This window comes from Fimicolochytrium jonesii (genome assembly GCF_025526975.1).
Source record: "Fimicolochytrium jonesii strain JEL569 chromosome Unknown EV422scaffold_5, whole genome shotgun sequence".
Classification (NCBI taxonomy): domain Eukaryota; kingdom Fungi; phylum Chytridiomycota; class Chytridiomycetes; order Spizellomycetales; family Powellomycetaceae; genus Fimicolochytrium; species Fimicolochytrium jonesii.
The window spans coordinates 583,081-600,969 of record NW_026515672.1 but is presented as its reverse complement, the minus strand read 5'-3'; the positions used below and the strand labels follow the sequence as shown (position 1 = coordinate 600,969).

The window sequence follows — 17,889 nt, the reverse complement described above, 5'->3', positions numbered from 1 at the left end:
ATCGTTCCTCCTTATGCGTGCTGGTCTGGCATCCATATCCAGAGCCTCAACAACATCAGCCCTACTGCGTTCGCTGCCATCTTATACCCCTTCCCACCACTTTGGTGCTGCTTCATACAGAAAAAAACGCTGCCTGTCCACATTCCAGAGGCAAGCCGCGTCGTATAGACCACTTCAAGGTCAGGCCCCAGATCACTCTCTGCAACGCTTTTACCCGGCATATTCCGCCACGAATCCAATAGGTAAGCACCGGAGTATCTGGGCGGGACCTTACCGCTTCGAAACCGTTGTCGATCTCTGTTCAGCCCCAGTAGTCTAACCGCTGTTTTCCAACCGCAGACATGACACAAACTGACAGCAAATCGCAACTGGATGCGACAAAAGACGCCGTCACCAAGCAAGGCGAGGTGGTCAAAAAGCTGAAGCTTGAGAAGGCATCAAAGGAACAAATACAACCTGAGGTCGACAAGCTTGTGGCTCTGAAGGAACAGCTGAAGCAGCTGTCGCTGAAAGAGGACGGTGCTGACAAGTTTGACCGTGCGACACTGGAGTCGGTTTTGCTTAAGCGGTTCTTCTATGCGCCGTCGTTTGAGATCTACGGTGGTATGTATCGAATAGAAGTGCTTCCATTTCGACATCTCGGACAACATATCTCACTTTCCGCCACATCTAGGTATTGCCGGTTTGTACGACTACGGCCCGCCAGGTTGCGCTCTGCAAAACAACATCCTGACGCTATGGCGTCAACACTTTGTCCTGGAAGAAGACATGCTGGAGGTTGAGTGCACGAACCTAACACCGGAGGCGGTTCTGAAGACCTCGGGCCACGTCGAACGGTTCGCAGACTACATGGTCAAGGACGTGAAGAGTGGTGACATCTTCCGCGCCGACCATCTCGTCAAACAGGTGCTTTCCTCCCGTCTGGAGTATGACACGAAGCTGGCAGCCGGCACAGCACCGAAGCTGGCAAAGGGTCAAGCCAAGGTTGAGCCACTGAGCGCCGACGTGCGGAAAGACTACGAAATGGTGCTTGAGACACTGGACAACTACGTTGGTGATGAGCTGACCAAACTCATTCGGAGATTGGACATCCGCGCTCCCACCACTGGCAACGAGGTTACCGACCCCGTCATGTTCAACCTCATGTTCGAGACCCAAATCGGCCCCACCGGGCAGTTCAAGGGTTACCTGCGTCCCGAGACCGCCCAAGGTCACTTCCTCAACTTTAAGCGTCTTTACGAGTTCAACACTGGCCAAGTACCCTTCGCCTCCGCATCCGTCGGAAAGTCCTTCCGTAATGAGATCTCACCAAGACAAGGTCTTTTGCGTGTCCGAGAATTCACAATGGCTGAAATCGAGCACTACGTCGACCCAACAAACAAGAAGCACGCCCGCTTTGGCGAGGTCAAAGATCTCGTGGTCCCTCTGTACTCGGCTACGGCGCAAGAAGCCGCGGCCGGCCCCACAAAGATGACCATTGGCGAGGCCGTCGAGTCCGGCGTGATCAACAACCAGACACTCGGCTACTTTGTTGCCCGTATCTACCTCTTCCTTACCCGGATAGGTATCGACCCCGAACGCCTTCGCATGCGTCAACATATGTCGAACGAGATGGCCCACTACGCCTGCGATTGCTGGGACGCGGAGATCAAGAGCAGTTACGGCTGGATAGAATGTGTCGGTTGCGCTGACCGGTCTGCGTACGACTTGACAGCCCACACCAACAAGACGGGTGAAAAGCTCGTTGTTAGGGAAACGCTGCCCGAGCCTATCATTGAGGATAAGGTGGTTCTGGAAGTGAACAAGAAGAACTTCGGTCCGGCTTTCAAGAAGGATGCTAAGGCTGTTCAGGGCTACCTGGACTCTCTAAAGACTGGTGATTCTTGGAACGAGGCGGAACTGCTGAAGCTGAAGAGCGAGATTGACGCCAATGGGTAGGTATTCAGGATGATAAGTCCTAGATTGGATGCATTTTTGGTCTCATTCAACCTTTCATTATAGCAAAGTGTCTGTAACTGGCACCGACGGCAAGCAATATGAGCTCACCGGCTCCCTGGTTACCATCGAGAAGAAGACAATCAAGTCTCACAGTAAGTTTTAAATTCCATTATCACCCTTGTTATTCCTCCCCACCCTAGCCAGCGATTTCGCTGGCAACGCACACTCCTTAGATCCCTTTTCATGGCGGAAACTGGACATCGACCTGCTCTGCAGGGAGAAGTTAGCGTTTCCGCCCGCAACCTTCCAGTTGTGCATTGACTAGGCATGAGTCATTAGTGTGCAAAAGTACCCTCACCCCTTCCGCCTGCTCAAAATCCGGGAGAACGTGTACTCCATCGTAGCCTCTTGCGACGGTGGAGTTTCGATTACTGACCCCGTAGCGCTCGAGGGACAATCGCAGCATATATTCCCCCATCGCTCCCTTTTTACGCTTTTCACGTTCTGTGGAAAAACTTTGAAACTGATGGTTGGATATTTGTTGCCCCCCTCTTCATCTAGTCCGCGAATACATCCCCAGCGTCATCGAGCCATCATTCGGTATCGGCCGCATCCTCTACCAACTCCTCGAACACGCGTACTACCGCCGCGAAAGCGACGACGAAGCCCGCCATGTTCTCCGTTTCCCGGCCGCCGTCGCGCCCATCAAGGCCCTCGTGCTCCCCATCTCCCACAGCGACGAGTTCACGCCGTACATCAAGGAGATCGTGACGAGCCTGAGGCGCTGCAATATCGCGAATAAGGTGGATGACTCGGCGTCGTCGATTGGTAAACGGTACTCGAGGAATGATGAGCTGGGTACGCCGTTTGCCGTCACCGTGGATTTCCAAACGGTGCAGGATCAGACGGTTACGTTAAGGGAGAGGGATTCTATGTTGCAGATTCGTGGCAAGGTACGATTTTGCGAGTGTTGCGTTTTATATTGATTCGGCATGGTGTCTGACTTTGTCCTTCACAGATCGCGGATATCGTCGACATCGTGAAGAACCTCGTCGAGGAGAAGACTACGTGGGCGGAGGTTCAGGCCAGCAACCCGGCCTTCTCTGAGCAGGCGCTCTAAGGTCATTTGCGCACCCACCTTCACTGTATACATACCATATTCCCTACCGTTCGCTCTCGCTACCCCAACATTGTAGATAGGCTAAATGCTTTCGCTGTAGTGCACAGCGGAGAATGACCCTGAAGGCGCATCACATCGTTCTCTTTTTTGAAACTTCAATACATTTGCATCGACTTTCGAACCGAGCTTCGTGTGATACTGAGACGTTCACGTCGACCATAATGTTACAAAACCTGCGAGTCGAGGTACTGGTTACTGTTCATCGAAAATTACCAGAGACGCAAGGAGTACATTGAAATTCTTTCCTTGTATATTGCAATCCCTTACAATCACAAGAATACTCTAATCTCAACAAGAGGCAAAGAACAAGCAACAAAAAGACAGTCCATCACAAAGGGCCAAGCCGCCCAACGAAAATGAGAGGATACACAAGGATTATATCCGGCCCCCAGCACCGCCGCCGACAAAAACAGGTTAACCCGCAACCATGTCTCCACTTCCCTCCCCCAACGATTTTCTTCAGATTTTCTGTTTTATCTACATGAGACCCGCATCCCTCAAGTTGGACTGAATGATGATATCATTCACGGCCGCCATAACGAACTTGATCTGCGTCGTGTCGGTAGCGCAGGTGAAATGGCAGTAAATCTGTTTCTGGTCGCTCTGGTTCAACGACACGAACCGGTTCATGATGTATTCACAAGCCGCGTCGTAGTCGTCCTCGCCCTCGAAGTCGGGGAAGTATTTACCCATAGGCGATTTGGGCAGCTTGTCGCGGAACAGATCGATTTTGTTCAAGAAGAGGATGATGGAGGTTTTCACGAACCACCGCGAGTTGCAGATGGAGTCGAAGAGGGTGAGGGCCTCCTGCATGCGGTTCACGGTCTCGTCCTCCACAAGCACCTGGTCGTACTCGGAGATGGCGACAAGGAACACGATGGCGGTGACCTCCTCGAAGCAGTGGATCCACTTCTTACGCTCGGAGCGCTGCCCACCGACATCGAACATGCGGTAGGTGAGGTCCCCAATATGGAAGGTGTTTTCAGTGATTCCCGTCGTCTTGACACGCGAACGCAGCACGTCCTGGTCAGTGGGCACGTAATCGGCGACGGCGATCCGGTCGATCGAGTCAAAGTAGTACTTTGCAGAGTCGTTCAGCTGGTACTCGCGACTGCGTGCGAAACATGCGAGCACGCCTTCGTCGGTCCAGAGTGTCTTGACTGCCGCGGCGACTTCCGGGGGAAGGGACTCGGCTTCGATTTGGTGGGGGAGTTCGAGGATGACGGCCTTGTGGGTTTCGTTGGCCGGGTTGGCGAGCTGGATGCCCATCATCGCCATGGCTTCGATGATGACGCGCATGGATTGGATGGTGTTGCTGAAGACGATCTCACGGAAGGTTTCACGCTCTTCGTTGCTGTATCCGTTGTCGTGGATCAGCTTCATCTGTTTCAGAATGGTCGATTTGCCTGATTCTCCCGCGCCTAGAAATTTGGTGGAAAGAGTACGAAAAGGAAAGTTAGAAAGCTGTCCGTAGTCTCAACAATAGTGATGCACATGCAAGGATTTTGAATAGGTAAAATGAATGAAAAACTCACCAAGCAACAACATCTTGACCTCATTACGCAGCTTAATCTTCTCCTGCTTGAGCGCATTCTCAATCTCGTCATTCTTGCGCTTGTTCTCCTTCTCCTCGGCAGACAAGAAGCAACCCATCTTGGAGACGACGGCCGAAAGTAGAAAAGGTGGGAGTTTGGGTTATTCTCGATTGATGGTTTACGTATTGGAGCAAGGTGTTTTTTGGATTTGGTTTGTGGCGCTGTTCGGTGTGTGCGTGGGGTATCAATGGACCGAAAGTAGGCGCTTTGGGAGTGTGGGATGCGACCTGTTCTGCGGAGACGAGAGAAAAATTGGTGAGACAAGATGGTGAAGGCCCGTTGTGCACACTACCATATCCATATCCATTTGCGCCGGCAACCACAGACAAGCGGAACCCGTTTTTTAACTCACCTAGCCGTTCAACGAAAGGGAAGCCGAGTCGATTTGTGTAAGGGAAGAAATCTACACCATCGAGATCTAGGAAATCGCTTTATGAGGAAGTAGCTGAAAAAGGCAATGCGCGAAATACGAGTAGCCAGCAGCGAAGGGCGTTGGGGAGGGGAAGTGGGTTCGGTACGTGCCCAGAAGTAGCTACGTACCTATGAGAGAACCCATGGGGGCGGAGTGTGCTGAGTCAGCAACAGCCGTGCGCGTTTTGTCACTTGCGCACGCTCAAGAACTTTGTCGCATTCTGGCTTTGGCAGTGACCCCTTGAGCATTTCAAAAACAACCCTTCCATCACAAGGTTCTAGAAACCATATATCCATATTCACAATTTCTCAGCTTTGGCACCACTCTGTCGTCATCATGTCATCTTCAACCAGTGACGCTCGTCCAGGCGACGTCAACGCCCTCGGCGGAAACTTTTACGCTGTCACACCTCGAACCGATTGCCCGCATGTACCCGCTACTGTGACTATTCCGGAAGGACTTGAGGGTGAGGTTTAAGGAACGTTGTACGGAATATGTCGGTCTGCGAGCCAGTTTATATTTCGTTATACTCATCACGAAATTCGGCTGCAGGCGAGATGCCGTGTCAAGATTGTGGAGAGCCATTGGAGAACTGGATTTGCGCGCATTGTAGTGGAGTGTTCTGTTCGAGGTACTTTCTCTTTTGAAAGCATATGTGTGGAGGGAAAGCCTTTGGGACCATGAACTAACGATCCGCCGTTTTTTCTGGGACACCCGCCAGATATATCCTCAAACACATGAAGGCTCATTGGAAGAAGGGTATGTAAGCCGTGCCTCAACTCCATAACCCATCAAGCAAAGCTCCGGCATATGTCATGCGAAATCTCATCACCTAATCGTGACCCTGCATCACTCCTCTCCTGCGCAAAAAGATCACCATCCTGTCTGCGTCAGCTTCAGCGACCTCTCGTCGTGGTGTAATGCCTGCAAAGACTATGTCGACAGCCAGGTGCGGATTCTTGCGGATTCTTTCTATATGCCACATGAAGATCGATGAGATTCAGCCCGACTACGAAGAGGGACGAGTGGGAGACTACCCGGTTGGGTCGAAGCTGATGTTTGAAACCTCTCTTTGAATGTAGGCGCTGATGCCGCTCCGCTCGGCGATCCATGAGAAGAAGTTTGGGGAGGCTATGCCGAAGGCCAAGGATGATGCAGAGAGGTAAATTGCCTGCATGCGCATTGGCGGTGAAGGGAGGAGAAAAGCTGTAGCGTAAAAACCCATTGCTGCCGTAAGCTGGTCCGGCCTCTGTACATAGTTCTCGATATGGCGTACGTCGATTACATAGGCAGGCAGAATCTTACAGTGGCGAAGAATCAGTTGTGCTTTACGTTTCTGAGAGGAGTATCTCATTCGGCGGATCGTAATATACTATTCATAAGAAACCCAAATGGGATCCGACTACGTACAGTACATTGTTGCGCTACTTCGCTGTTTGTTGCAGGGTAGCCAGATACAGGGACATCAGAATGTGTCAGGTAGAGCGGTGTGAGCAGAGAATATCTACATAGTTGGTGGGCGGACGACGAGAAAAAAGGGCCAAAGGCCTTGAGAGAAGATACGTTCCTAGCAGAGCGATCATTTGTCGATACGGAAATCATCGGCGAACGGATCTTCGAATGGGTTGATTGGTGGTGGTGCGGCCGCTGCTTGCGGTTGCGGGGATCGATTGGAGAGCATAGGTGCATATCCTGAGGTAATACTCCGATTCGCCCAAGCCTGGCCCGTGGATGGTGGCTGGTACGACGGAGGTTGGACATTCCATGTCAAGGACTGCGCGGCCGCATTCGACGCTGGTGAAGGTGCCGGTCTGTTCTGCGACGCTCCCCAGTTGACAGCGTTCAGCTCTTGCAACGAGGACGTCCATGTCGATCCGGCTCCACTCGTAGATGGGAGCGGTGCGCTGAACGGCGCCAACCCCGTCCCGGCCTTCGGCAGCGGGTTCGTACACTCATAATCCTCATTCAGCTCATCGCCCTTCTCCAACAAGAGCGCCACAGCAGCGTCCACATTCCCCTTTGTCCTATTCAACGCATCCCTCGATTTCCCCTCCTGCTTAAACCCCATCTGATGCAGCTGGAATATCTTATGCTGCTCCGGCGGCGGTAACGGCTTGAACTTGCGCATATACGTCTGTGTCGTCGGCGACCGGCCGGGACTCACACCCCCGAGGTTTGCGGATGAGGGCTGTTTCCGCAGGAGCGGGTCAAAGTCGGTGAGGAGGGGGTTGAGCGGTGGGCGGGATTCGTCGTGGGAGTAGTGTTTTGCGTCTTCGATTGTGATGGGGGTGAGGGGTGCGCCGGAGACGATGAGATCGACTGCAGCGTTGATCTTTCCTTCTGTTTTGAAGAGGGCTGCACGGTTGATGTCGCCGTCTGGGAAGCCCATTGCTTGCAGGCGCTTGACTTGCATAGCGAAAGGGTCGTCGTTGTTTAGGTCCGTCATGGCGGGTGGAAACTGATTGGCGGAAGACGAAAAGGGTTTGGACTGGAGCTATAGAGTCGTTCTTGCGAGTGCAGGGCTTCAGAATCTAGCCATATATATTTTGTCAATTAGGGCGGTGGTTCTGGTGAACGTCGTAATGTAAGGACCTCTTTCGCAAAAGCGGTGTGCTCTTGAGGGACGAAGAGACGAGATGCATATGACCTCATGTGTTAGTAACGCGCGTGAGTCACGCTCCGAATACAACGGATGACTGGCGGCGTACGGTCTGCTACAAACTTCGGCCGGCGGACGATAAGGATATATGCGAGAGCATATGGCATTGCACCCTGTTAGCTAATACACTGGCAATTTGGACTTGTCCATATGATGTCTTCAGCGGTCAAGGCGCCATGATCACCGATGCCAGGACGTTTGGCGGTCCAGCGCTGCATATCTGGCCTCATGGACTCTGAATGGATGCGTGCATGTAAGCTGAGGTCCAAAATTGTTTATTTTGGGCGTTATGTGAATAGTAGTGAGCACATCCATGTGGATGTTGCAGGACATTACCCTACACGGATGCCTGCTACGAAACACTGAGGCGCCATTACCAGTACGAGAGGCATACGAAGGTCTATGTACGGCAAGAGGGTTTGATGTCGAAGCCCCTCTTACCGTTTGTGGTCTTGCCAGTCTTTACCGTTTGAATAAGGCGTCTTACAAACACAATCAACATGCCCCACCTTCGGTAGGCGGAGACTTGTAAATTTGGATTCATTGACATTTTATCAAGGTGTCGTTAAGGCCGAGAACGACTGCACAGCGACATATTCATGGATTTACGGGTTTCTTTGGGCATTTGGCCTAATTGTGCTGAAACCAGCGCTTCTGAATAGCTAGATCGTCTCTCATTCCGCGCTCCCACCTTCATTAGTTAACAGTGATGGCGCAAAAGAGATATAGAGGAAGGCGAAGCTGCACCATGATTCGTCTCTGCAACTTTCCAAGTTCGTCTACATTATGACATGGCGCCTTCTGGCTTTGATGACAACAGGGCTTACAGCTTCTGGCCAGGCAAATGTACGGTTCATGAAGTAAGTCAGGAGCACATCGATGCAGTATCTAGATCTAAGGAGGTCTACCAGCTGGTCACGTCTAGTAATTTGAAATGCTTATGTGTTTTGATGTCGTGCACCTTATGCGGGGGGATATTGAACGCCAGCGCTTACGCCAGATTTACAGAAACGATCCGATGGAAGGTATTCAAGTCTTTCAAATGAGACCCGCAGAAACAATAACGGCCATCACGAGCCCAGCAGCGACTGGTGCTCGATGACGGCTAGTGCCCCCGTTGGTCGCCGCGGCCGCCCCTGCGCCCATCGTAGGAGTTGCAGTGCTTATCGTCGTCAGAGTTGCCTGACTGCTGCTCCCAGTATCCATCACAACCACAGTGGGCGTCTGCGTCGCGCTCGCCGACGAGGAGGTCAAGGTGGTCGTAGTTGCCGTGGCCATGGCAGTCGCAATGGCAGTCGCGGAGGTCAGAGGGGGCACAGCGACCACACCCGATGGGACACCACTAGGCTCCTGGTGCGGGTCAACAGGGCGAGGAATCACCACAGGTGCTCCCGGTGTTGGGATGGCGCCTCCAGCTTGAGCTCGTGCGGGTGAAGTGGCCAGGAGGAGGAGAGGGACGGCCAATTGGAGAGTGGTGGTGGTGAGGAGGCGCATTTTGTCTTGCTTCAGCGTGGAGTACTGTAAAGGGTAAAAGATGGTTTGGGCGGTTGAGGGTTTCGTGAGCATTGAAGATTGATCGTAATCTGTCGTTTTGCTGGCTGGTGGTGACACCGACTGACAGCTGACTGACAGGATGCGATAACATCGGCTGCGCCACCCGCCAATCGAACGCCTGAAATTGCCCAAAAAGATGGGCAGCCCAGGTCGTAAACCAAAGTTCAATCTTGCAAGATCAGCCTTCCGGGCATAGGTACTGTATGTACAGTACAACAAAAGGTAAGCGCACTAGTTATCACGAGAATGAGGTGAAGGGAGGCGGTGGTCGCACGCCACGATGATGCCCATGTAAAAGGTCAGATCTGCCCACGATCGTCGCACACAGCCAACCGAAGCCTTCACCACTCGAAAAAGCGGCATAAGTACACCCAATGTTCGAGACGTAATTCCCAGACTTAGATCATCTGGGAGTCGTAAAAGCGGACACACATCGACCACATCCTTGGGTGCACTGGGTCAGGTTGTTACTTCGAACGCGGCTTTGGCTGCTGTTTGCATATCATATCGCGATTCAGTTCGCATCCTTGGACGTCTCACAATAGACATACTGCTCGAGAGCCGGTCGGGCATGCGTGTAAAGGGGAGACGGAACATGTTGGGAACCTTAGATGAATGCCGTGGGGTGGATGCTTCGTTGTGTGGCGGGCGAGGGCGGAAGTGCCGACAAATCATTCTACTGACTGGCTGATCACCGTCTGAGTGAGGCGGATATTCGAGTTACGGCCGATCGTGTGCTGATCGCTCTTTGTTTACATCACAGATCAAACAGCCATGGGACCGACTAGCGTCATTGACAGGACTACTGGCGGCGAGTGAGGAGGGCGCTTCGACGTACTGTAAGATACAGCCTTGTTGAGAGCTCTCATGCCCCGCATGCGCGGACGCTGGCGCATTGGCTGCGAACGGCTCGCCGGAATGCAGGTTTGCCATACTTGCGGGGGACTTGTCTTCTGCATACAATGTTCCCATCCGTGGAAATCGGGCGGAGTAGCGGCATGGGGATGCTGGAGGGGTGAAACGATCAATGCCGGTAGTGTACCTTCTTCCATGAGGCATGCACGGCGTCGCAGAAGCGACGGGGAAGCATCTGCAAAACGCTTTACCAGAGCATCCGAGATAGACACTCGCTAGACAAATCGGTGGGAAGGATTGTTTTGGGGTTAGCCCATTAGGAGCATCTTATGAATACGAATGTTAAGATGTTTAAACTTGTTGCTCAACACGCATGTTAAGAATTAGTTATATATTTGATTAGCGGTTGTCCGAAGTTGTGCACTTTTCGATTTAGGATGTCGCGGTCGACATTGCGACGCGGAATCAATTGTGCACTATCCATCCATCCAACCAACGACGACGACGACGACGAGCTATCCAGCACCGCAGCGAATCCATCCATCCATCCATCTATCAGTCCGCTGTACTGTTGATCTGTCCACAGAGTAACTCCGAAATCCGTAGAACGCATATCTCAAGATGGTCCAAAAGGCGAAGCAGTTCCAGGACAAGGAGAAGCCAATCGAAGTCCGAACCAGCAACATCATCGCAGCGAAGGGTACGTGGAAACATTTGCCAACGCGTTTTCGACGATAACGTTCGACGGGCGGTGTGCAGGGCGGGGCAGGGGGAAGGACAGATCGGTCCGAAAGTACAGCCAAATATATGAGACGATCATGGGAATCTGGAAATTGCGCAGATGATCTGGACGTGATCTAACGGCGCCCCATTTCCGTGTTTTCAGCCGTCGCCGATGCTATCCGAACGAGTCTGGGTCCCAAGGGGATGGACAAAATGGTACATACCCTCACTTTGCTCGTCCTTGCGGAAAGTCATGGGTGGGAATGTTAACGCGATGAATTGTAGATCCAGACTGGGAAAGCTGGGGAAAGCGTGGTGATTTCCAACGATGGAGCGACGATCATGAAGCACATGTCGGTGCTTCACCCCGCGGCGAAGATGGTAGGGCTTTGATTATGCAGACTTGTAGAGCCATGGGTGAACCTGAATCATAACGATTTCGGCTCTTTCGTCGATTTTAGTTGGTCGATTTGTCGGCAGCACAGGATGTGGAGGCGGGAGATGGAACAACATCTGTCGTAGTTCTGGCTGGAAGCTTTCTGACTGCTGCCGAGGGACTTTTGGACAAGGGTGAGCTCAGTTCGGGCAGGATTATTAAGCCGCACGAGTGAAGCTAAAATTGGGGCCATTCAGGAATACATCCTACCATCATCGCAGAGTCGTTCCAGCGTGCCGCAGCAAAAGTGTGCGAATATCTCACCGAGATGTCCGTGCCATTGGACTTGAATGACCGCGAATCGCTGTTGAAGAGTGCCACAACATCTTTGAACTCCAAGGTGCGAATCAACTTGTATTTCTTGTACTTCGAACCATTGACTGATAAAGACCTCATTTTAAGATCGTTTCACAATACTCCAGTCTGCTATCGCCCATCGCCGTCGACAGTGTCTTAAGAGTCATTGACCCTGCGATCACAGACAATGTAGACCTTAAGGACATTCGATTAGTGCAGAAAGTCGGAGGAACCCTCGATGATACGGAGCTGATCGATGGTCTGGTGTTAACCCAAAACGTCATCAAGAGTGCTGGCGGCCCAACTCGCATGGAGAAGGCGAAAATTGGGTTGATTCAGTTCCAGCTCTCCCCACCGAAGCCTGACGTGAGTTGTGACGGTACGTTTCTAGAGTGCAAGCTGAGACCGGCACTGACTTCCAATCGTGTAGATGGAGAATCAGGTTGTAGTGAACGATTACCGACAAATGGACAAGATTCTCAAGGAAGAGCGTCAATATCTCCTGAACATCTGCAAAAAAATCAAGAAGACCGGGTGCAATGTCCTCCTGATTCAAAAGTCTATTCTGAGGGATGCCGTCAACGAGTTGTCGCTTCACTTCCTGGCGAAGCTGAAGATTCTCGCCATCAGGGATATCGAGAGGGACGAAATCGAGTTCATCTGCAAGGTCAGCCTCTCCGAATTTTGCCATGGGATAGACCATTTCTTCTAACCCTATCCCGCTATCAGTCTACGGGATGCAAACCCATTGCGGACATTGACTCGTTTACGGAAGACAAGCTCGGATATGCTGATGTCGTCGAGGAGGTGGAGAGCTCGGGAGCAAAGGTCGTGAAGGCCCTCGGTGTGAAGAACGCAGGAAAGACCGTTTCTATATTGATTCACGGTTCCAACCCATTGGTTCTGGAGGAGGCGGAGCGTTCTCTGCACGACGCGCTTTGCGTGTTGCGATGCTTGGTCAAGAAGCGCGCGTTGATCGCTGGAGGAGGTGCACCCGAGATTGAGGCGTCCCGGCGGTTGATGGAGCACGCTAGGACTCTGAAGGGCATGGAGGCATATTGCTTCCAAGCTTTCGCGGAGGCCCTCGAGGTCATTCCCACCACCTTGGCAGAGAACGCTGGTCTTCACCCCATCGCGATTGTGACCGAGCTGCGCAACCGTCACGCCAAGGGGGAGGTGACTGCCGGTATTAACGTCCGAAAAGGCGCCATCACCAACATTTTGGAGGAGAATGTCGTTCAACCTTTATTGGTGTCTACCAGCGCTATCAACCTCGCTGCGGAGACCGTCAAGATGATCATGAAGATTGATGACATGTGAGTATAGCATTTCGGTTTTGTTTGTTTCAACAGTTTCTGCCATGTTCTTCGCTGACCAACACCTTTCCTTTCGTCGCTTAGTGTCGCTGTACGATAAACTTAATACGAGGGAGACCTGCGGGAGATCCTGAGGCGCGCAGATCCGCGGGAGTCAGGAGTGACGGATGCTGGTGAGGGGGATTCTATGTAATGGCAAGGGCTTTGAGCCTTGTCAGCGTCTTGTAATATTTTTGTAAAAACCGGTAGCGTTGTAAATGTGAATAAACTTGGACGATGAAAAGAAAGAGAAGCGAGGAGTAGAATAAGTGCCATTCGGATGTCCCTTGGCTGATCACACTTGGATGAGATGGATAGGAAAACAACGTGACAAGACGACCAGGTTGTCCGAAACCGTCGAAGCGGTAACTAAAACCCGTCGCCAACTTTTCAGGGAAGCCAAATTTGCGATCGTACGATGGAGCAGTTGCCCGCCCGGTTGTGGATGGACAGCAACTCCGTTTGCGTGCCGTTCTCAACCCTCCAGCGTTCAGCGGCGCGCAAGCAACAATTGCAAAGTTTTGCGAATGCAGTGTTCAACAAATAATAATGGCCCGCAATGGCCCGCATTGTGTAACTTTTCGCGACGTCGGTATCATATCATTTCTGGGCGGCGCAGATCCCCCCCCAACAACTACGGACGCAGGCAGCCGCTGACTTTGTGGCCGATCCCAGCGTCCTGCCCTATGTTCGAGGCAAAAGTGACGGCCCCCTCCCTCTCCGCTTTCTGGATGGACCTTTCGCCCAACTGCTCACTTTCCCAACACCCCCCGCAGCCTCCACATTCGTACGGCCATTGGTGTGGCCTCTGGCGTTGACACGAGCAGCTACGAGGCCGGTAACGCTTTCTGAGGGCAAAACGCACGCGGGAGAGAGACATCTCCATTATCTTCTTTGGCGCAGGTCGGACCCTTATCCGAAAACTTTCGCCGACCTCGCTCCACGTTTGTTGAATTGGATAGCTTGGAACGAACGGATATTCATATAAAGGGGAGAATATCACTGGGGCCGCCCGACGCTCGGGAAGCTTCTGGGTCTTGACAGCAACTCCGACATCGATACGTACTCAACCCGGCCATGCGCGGACTCACCAGCCTTGTGGGGTTGGCGGTCGCTACTTCGTTCTTAAGTGTGGCCGTTGCGCAACCTCCTCCCCCAACAACGCCTCCAGCCACTCCTCCAGCAACTCCTGTAGCGACTCCACCAGCGGCGACAGTTACAGTAACGCAAACGGTAGCGGGACCTGCTCCTACTTGTCCGGCTACTACTTGCTTCAACTGCAATAACCAGGTGTGTGCCGAGTGCGTATATATTCATGCTTTAATGCCGCGCCACGCTAACGCTTTTTGAACTGTCCTTTCGAAAACAAGGGTTGCAAAAACTTTGGAACTTGTCAAAATAATGTGTGTAGCTGTCCCGCAGGATTCGGGGCAGAGGATTGTGGGCAGCCGACATGCGGGTCGCCGAATCAACAGGCCGCGAATCGCCAGGCGCGGCCGGTGGGCGGTACTTGCCAATGTGACGATGGTTTCATTGGAGTGAACTGCAATGTCTGCACGAGGAACGATGTGTGTAAAGGCGGATCAGGGACGGCGTTGGGTGAGAGCCTGGTTTGCAACCAGGACCCTGTGACATGGAAAGTTGGACATAGCTACTGTGACGTAAAAGGTTCGTCTCAATGCGCCATCCGAACAAGGCATTTCGCGCGGCAGAACAAGACCAAAGAGCGATGGAGACTCATTCTCGTTACTTTGCAGAACCTCTCCTTACTCAAGTGTTCCCGAAGGAGAGTACCTTAACCGTGGACAAAGACATGACCACCGGCGATGCCTACGGAGCATTATGGTACACTGGCCTCGAGCAATTCATATGCCGTGCGAGAAAGTGTCAGCAGGACCGACAGGCCGACGAGGTCAAATACAGCTGCTCTGATCTCAGTTGTGCCTGTACACCCGGAGCTGCCTTGTGCGGTGGCACACCAGGCTCGCCGGACTTGAGCCCCATCATCAACAGCGCAAGTGGACTGTTGAAGTTTAGCTGTGGGCGAGGGGGTAACATTACGAGCAGCGACTGTATTATCAAGTGTAAGTCCAGCGACTTTGGCTGCTCAAAGGAGTATCTGCGAAGGTCATAGCTGACGCACTCGCGTCTTTCATATCCCCAGTTGACTTCCTTGGCGCCCTCTTCCCCAACGGGTTCAAACTCGAAAACTGCCGCCACGGCGAGTGCGCTCTCCCAAGCGACGATCCCGGCGAATCGCTTCTCGCCGGCGGACAAACTCTCGGGACAGGCGGCATCATCACTGTAGCAGCCGCCCTTGGCCTAGTAGCCGCAATCATCGCCGCGTTCGCCTTAGCCTGCGTCAGACGCGCTGCAGCACGGAGTAGAACCGCACCAAAGGGCAGGCGAGGCGCGCAACTACAGGTGCAGAACCTCAGTTATGCGATTGGCGGGAAGAAGATTCTGCAGAATATCTCTGGGAAGATGGAGCCGGGACGGGCGCTGGCTGTCATGGGGCCGTCGGGGGCTGGGAAATCTACATTTTTGGATATCGTTGCTGGAAAGGCGAAGAGTGGAGATTTGGATGGAACTTTGCTGGTCAATGGCGAGGCGCTGTCGATCTCGCAGTACCGTCGTTTGGTGGGATACGTTGATCAAGAAGATCTGTTGGTAAGTCTCGCCGTACATATGGCTTTTCCCGCAGTTTGGGTTGTTCTCACTCATTTCATCCAAATAGATGGATACGCTGACGGTCCGAGAGACCCTGATGTTCTCCGCCAACATGCGGTTACCAGAATCCACGTCTACATCCGATAAGAAGGACATCGTCAACGAGGTCATCGCATCACTAGGACTCTCGCACATCGCCGATTCGCGGATAGGCGGGTCCCTCAAACGCGGAATCAGCGGCGGAGAAAAGCGGCGTGTAAGCATCGGCGTCGCACTAGTAACCAGCCCCGCAATCCTGTTCCTCGATGAACCCACCAGCGGCCTGGATAGCTACAACGCGCACTCGGCCATAAAAACCATCACGGATCTAGCGCACAGGCTGGGCAAAACGGTCATCTTCACCATCCACCAACCCCGGTCAGACGTGTTTGCCATGTTTGATGATACTCTGGTTCTGCAGAACGGACAGATTATGTATTTTGGCCCCGCGGATGAGATGGAGGATTATTTCGCCCGAATAGGGAAGCCGTGTCCGCCGCAGTACAGTGTCGCGGATTGGGCGCTGGATCTCGCGAATGGCGCGTCGGGGCCGACCGTGACCCAGGTTCAGACGGTGGCGGTTTCACAAAGGCATGGTGCTCACGAGGAGTGGGAGATGCCTGAAATGCAAACGACGACGAAAGGGGGGCAGTCTGCGCGGTCGCCACATCCCTATGAGGCTGCTATCATCGATATCCCCGTTGGGCAACATGGCGACGACACAAAAAGCAAGTCCCGCAAGGTCAAGAGCCGATCAGTTTCGGTTGCGCAGAAAGCGGGATCGGCACGGGACAGAGCGGCGTCCGACGCGTCCAACGAGGACGGCTCCAAACAATCACGGAACAGCCTGTTAAGACGGCCAAGGTCACTGAACTCTTTATCGTCATTCACATTACCCGCCGGATCCGAGCGGGACATGGCCGCGGACGATAAAGCCTACCGTATCAGTTTCCTCACCAAACTACAAACCTTACTAGGTCGGGGGTGGCGAAATTTCTGGCGGCGACCCGGGTTATGGGGCACGCATCTCGGCATCGCCATCGCATTGGGCGCTTTTGTCGGCGGCCTCTACTGGCACTCCGACAACTCCCTTGGCGGCATTCAAAACCGGTTCGGATCAATCTTCTTTATCATGTCCCTCCTCGGCTTCTCTGGCCTCAGCGCGATCGGTTCCTTGCACCAGGAACGCGCCATCTTCATTCGCGAGCGCGCCAACGGCGTGTACGGCGTCATACCCTTCCTCGTCTCCCGGTTCGTCTTTGATATCATCCCCCTGCGCGTCGTGCCGGCCGTTGTTATGGGATCGATTGCGTTCTGGATGGTAGGGCTTACCTCCGTCGGCGCGCATTTTGCGACTTTTATTGGGGTTATGACGCTGTTTGCTGTCAATGCCGGGTGCTTGTGTTTACTGATCGCGTGTGCGGTCCGGGATGTTGGGACGGCGAACTTGGTGGCTAGTATTGTGTTGCTGTTTCAAATGCTGTTTGCCGGTTTCTTGCTGAATCAAGGTATGCGGATCATCAATTTCCTAATTACCGACCAGCGAGACTGATCATGTCTTTCATTCTCGTTTCCAGACCAGATACCCAGTGCCCTAAGATGGATCCAATACCTTTCCGTCTTCCGCTATGCCTACGAAGCTCTAGTCGTGAACGACCTTTCGGGCCTGACCATCCAAGACAATGTCTCTGGCGTAGGATTGAGCGTTCCTGCCTCTGTTGGTAAGTTTAACATATGTCCGTCCCTTTCTGTCTGGTCAAGGCTCAACCTGTGTCGCCCCTCTTCATCTCACAGTCTTACTCAAGTTCGGCTTCAATGCGGACAAGTTTACGTTCGATATCGCCATGGAGGCGGCAATCTTCGTCATCCTGTCGGTCTTGATCGCCCTAATCGTCTTCTGGAGACTGAGGGAGACGCGATAAGGAAGTCATAAACTGGAAAACGACACCATCACAAAACAGGAAATGCTTTCCACCTTCAGTCGCACCCGTTACTCTTGGCTAGCGACGCGGCGTACTGCAACATATCATACTGCCACCATCATTATCATCACGATCAACACCTCTTTTGGCTCTCACTCAAATAATCGGTCATCAGTTTTGTACATACGTTACGTAGTCTGTAGCACCCCCCTCACTATCACCAGTTAATCACTCTTCCATGAATAATCGAGACG

At 52.8% G+C, this 17,889-nt stretch overlaps 7 protein-coding genes across 7 annotated transcripts; 4 read left to right on the top strand and 3 right to left on the bottom strand.

The window, feature by feature from the left end:
- Positions 1-341: 341 nt before the first annotated feature.
- EV422DRAFT_493603 (uncharacterized protein) lies at positions 342-3,058 on the top strand (the record flags this gene model as incomplete). The annotated part of the gene is made up of 5 exons (XM_053067680.1): positions 342-603; positions 674-1,934; positions 2,002-2,090; positions 2,500-2,891; positions 2,957-3,058. 5 exons carry the CDS (start codon positions 342-344, stop codon positions 3,056-3,058), a joined length of 2,106 nt encoding a protein of 701 aa, XP_052927600.1.
- A 416-nt stretch (positions 3,059-3,474) lies between these two features.
- EV422DRAFT_360084 (guanine nucleotide binding protein, alpha subunit) lies at positions 3,475-4,897 on the bottom strand. Its single transcript, XM_053066633.1, has 2 exons — positions 4,654-4,897; positions 3,475-4,539 (listed from the first exon to the last, which is right to left on the bottom strand). The coding sequence occupies exons 1-2, from the start codon at positions 4,769-4,771 to the stop codon at positions 3,596-3,598; spliced, it is 1,062 nt and encodes a 353-aa protein (XP_052927599.1). The 5' UTR covers positions 4,772-4,897; the 3' UTR covers positions 3,475-3,595.
- Positions 4,898-5,359: 462 nt separating this feature from the next.
- On the top strand, positions 5,360-6,519 carry EV422DRAFT_521423 (uncharacterized protein). The gene is made up of 5 exons (XM_053069757.1): positions 5,360-5,591; positions 5,678-5,756; positions 5,847-5,884; positions 5,998-6,074; positions 6,208-6,519. The coding sequence occupies exons 1-5, from the start codon at positions 5,462-5,464 to the stop codon at positions 6,289-6,291; spliced, it is 408 nt and encodes a 135-aa protein (XP_052927598.1). The 5' UTR covers positions 5,360-5,461; the 3' UTR covers positions 6,292-6,519.
- Positions 6,520-7,733, bottom strand: EV422DRAFT_521417 (uncharacterized protein). The gene has a single exon (XM_053069756.1). It carries the CDS (start codon positions 7,569-7,571, stop codon positions 6,705-6,707), a length of 867 nt encoding a protein of 288 aa, XP_052927597.1. The 5' UTR covers positions 7,572-7,733; the 3' UTR covers positions 6,520-6,704.
- Positions 7,734-8,360: 627 nt separating this feature from the next.
- On the bottom strand, positions 8,361-9,343 carry EV422DRAFT_521415 (uncharacterized protein). The gene has a single exon (XM_053069755.1). It carries the CDS (start codon positions 9,276-9,278, stop codon positions 8,823-8,825), a length of 456 nt encoding a protein of 151 aa, XP_052927596.1. The 5' UTR covers positions 9,279-9,343; the 3' UTR covers positions 8,361-8,822.
- A 1,260-nt stretch (positions 9,344-10,603) lies between these two features.
- EV422DRAFT_521411 (chaperonin Cpn60/TCP-1 family) lies at positions 10,604-13,412 on the top strand. The gene is made up of 9 exons (XM_053069754.1): positions 10,604-10,893; positions 11,080-11,132; positions 11,202-11,297; positions 11,378-11,486; positions 11,550-11,692; positions 11,755-12,015; positions 12,080-12,316; positions 12,379-12,965; positions 13,050-13,412. The coding sequence occupies exons 1-9, from the start codon at positions 10,815-10,817 to the stop codon at positions 13,063-13,065; spliced, it is 1,581 nt and encodes a 526-aa protein (XP_052927595.1). The 5' UTR covers positions 10,604-10,814; the 3' UTR covers positions 13,066-13,412.
- A 574-nt stretch (positions 13,413-13,986) lies between these two features.
- EV422DRAFT_359919 (uncharacterized protein) lies at positions 13,987-17,744 on the top strand. Its single transcript, XM_053066631.1, has 7 exons — positions 13,987-14,294; positions 14,375-14,672; positions 14,762-15,088; positions 15,169-15,674; positions 15,742-17,221; positions 17,291-17,434; positions 17,508-17,744. Exons 1-7 carry the CDS (start codon positions 14,082-14,084, stop codon positions 17,633-17,635), a joined length of 3,096 nt encoding a protein of 1,031 aa, XP_052927594.1. The 5' UTR covers positions 13,987-14,081; the 3' UTR covers positions 17,636-17,744.
- The last annotated feature ends 145 nt before the right edge of the window (positions 17,745-17,889 follow it).

Bases quoted from the DNA above. Each gene is read 5' to 3' on its own strand.
- EV422DRAFT_359919 (XM_053066631.1), top strand. From the start codon at position 14,082: ATGCGCGGACTCACCAGCCTTGTGGGGTTGGCGGTCGCTACTTCGTTC. The intron at 14,673-14,761 runs GTTCGTCTCAAT...GTTACTTTGCAG, and splicing joins TAGCTACTGTGACGTAAAAG to AACCTCTCCTTACTCAAGTG. The intron at 17,222-17,290 runs GTATGCGGATCA...TCTCGTTTCCAG, and splicing joins CGGTTTCTTGCTGAATCAAG to ACCAGATACCCAGTGCCCTA.
- EV422DRAFT_521423 (XM_053069757.1), top strand. From the start codon at position 5,462: ATGTCATCTTCAACCAGTGACGCTCGTCCAGGCGACGTCAACGCCCTC. The intron at 5,592-5,677 runs GTGAGGTTTAAG...ATTCGGCTGCAG, and splicing joins TATTCCGGAAGGACTTGAGG to GCGAGATGCCGTGTCAAGAT. The intron at 6,075-6,207 runs GTGCGGATTCTT...CTTTGAATGTAG, and splicing joins AAGACTATGTCGACAGCCAG to GCGCTGATGCCGCTCCGCTC.
- EV422DRAFT_521411 (XM_053069754.1), top strand. From the start codon at position 10,815: ATGGTCCAAAAGGCGAAGCAGTTCCAGGACAAGGAGAAGCCAATCGAA. The intron at 11,133-11,201 runs GTACATACCCTC...GATGAATTGTAG, and splicing joins CCAAGGGGATGGACAAAATG to ATCCAGACTGGGAAAGCTGG. The intron at 11,693-11,754 runs GTGCGAATCAAC...CCTCATTTTAAG, and splicing joins CAACATCTTTGAACTCCAAG to ATCGTTTCACAATACTCCAG.
- EV422DRAFT_521415 (XM_053069755.1), bottom strand. From the start codon at position 9,278: ATGCGCCTCCTCACCACCACCACTCTCCAATTGGCCGTCCCTCTCCTC.
- EV422DRAFT_521417 (XM_053069756.1), bottom strand. From the start codon at position 7,571: ATGACGGACCTAAACAACGACGACCCTTTCGCTATGCAAGTCAAGCGC.
- EV422DRAFT_360084 (XM_053066633.1), bottom strand. From the start codon at position 4,771: ATGGGTTGCTTCTTGTCTGCCGAGGAGAAGGAGAACAAGCGCAAGAAT. The intron at 4,540-4,653 runs GTGAGTTTTTCA...CCAAATTTCTAG, and splicing joins GGTCAAGATGTTGTTGCTTG to GCGCGGGAGAATCAGGCAAA.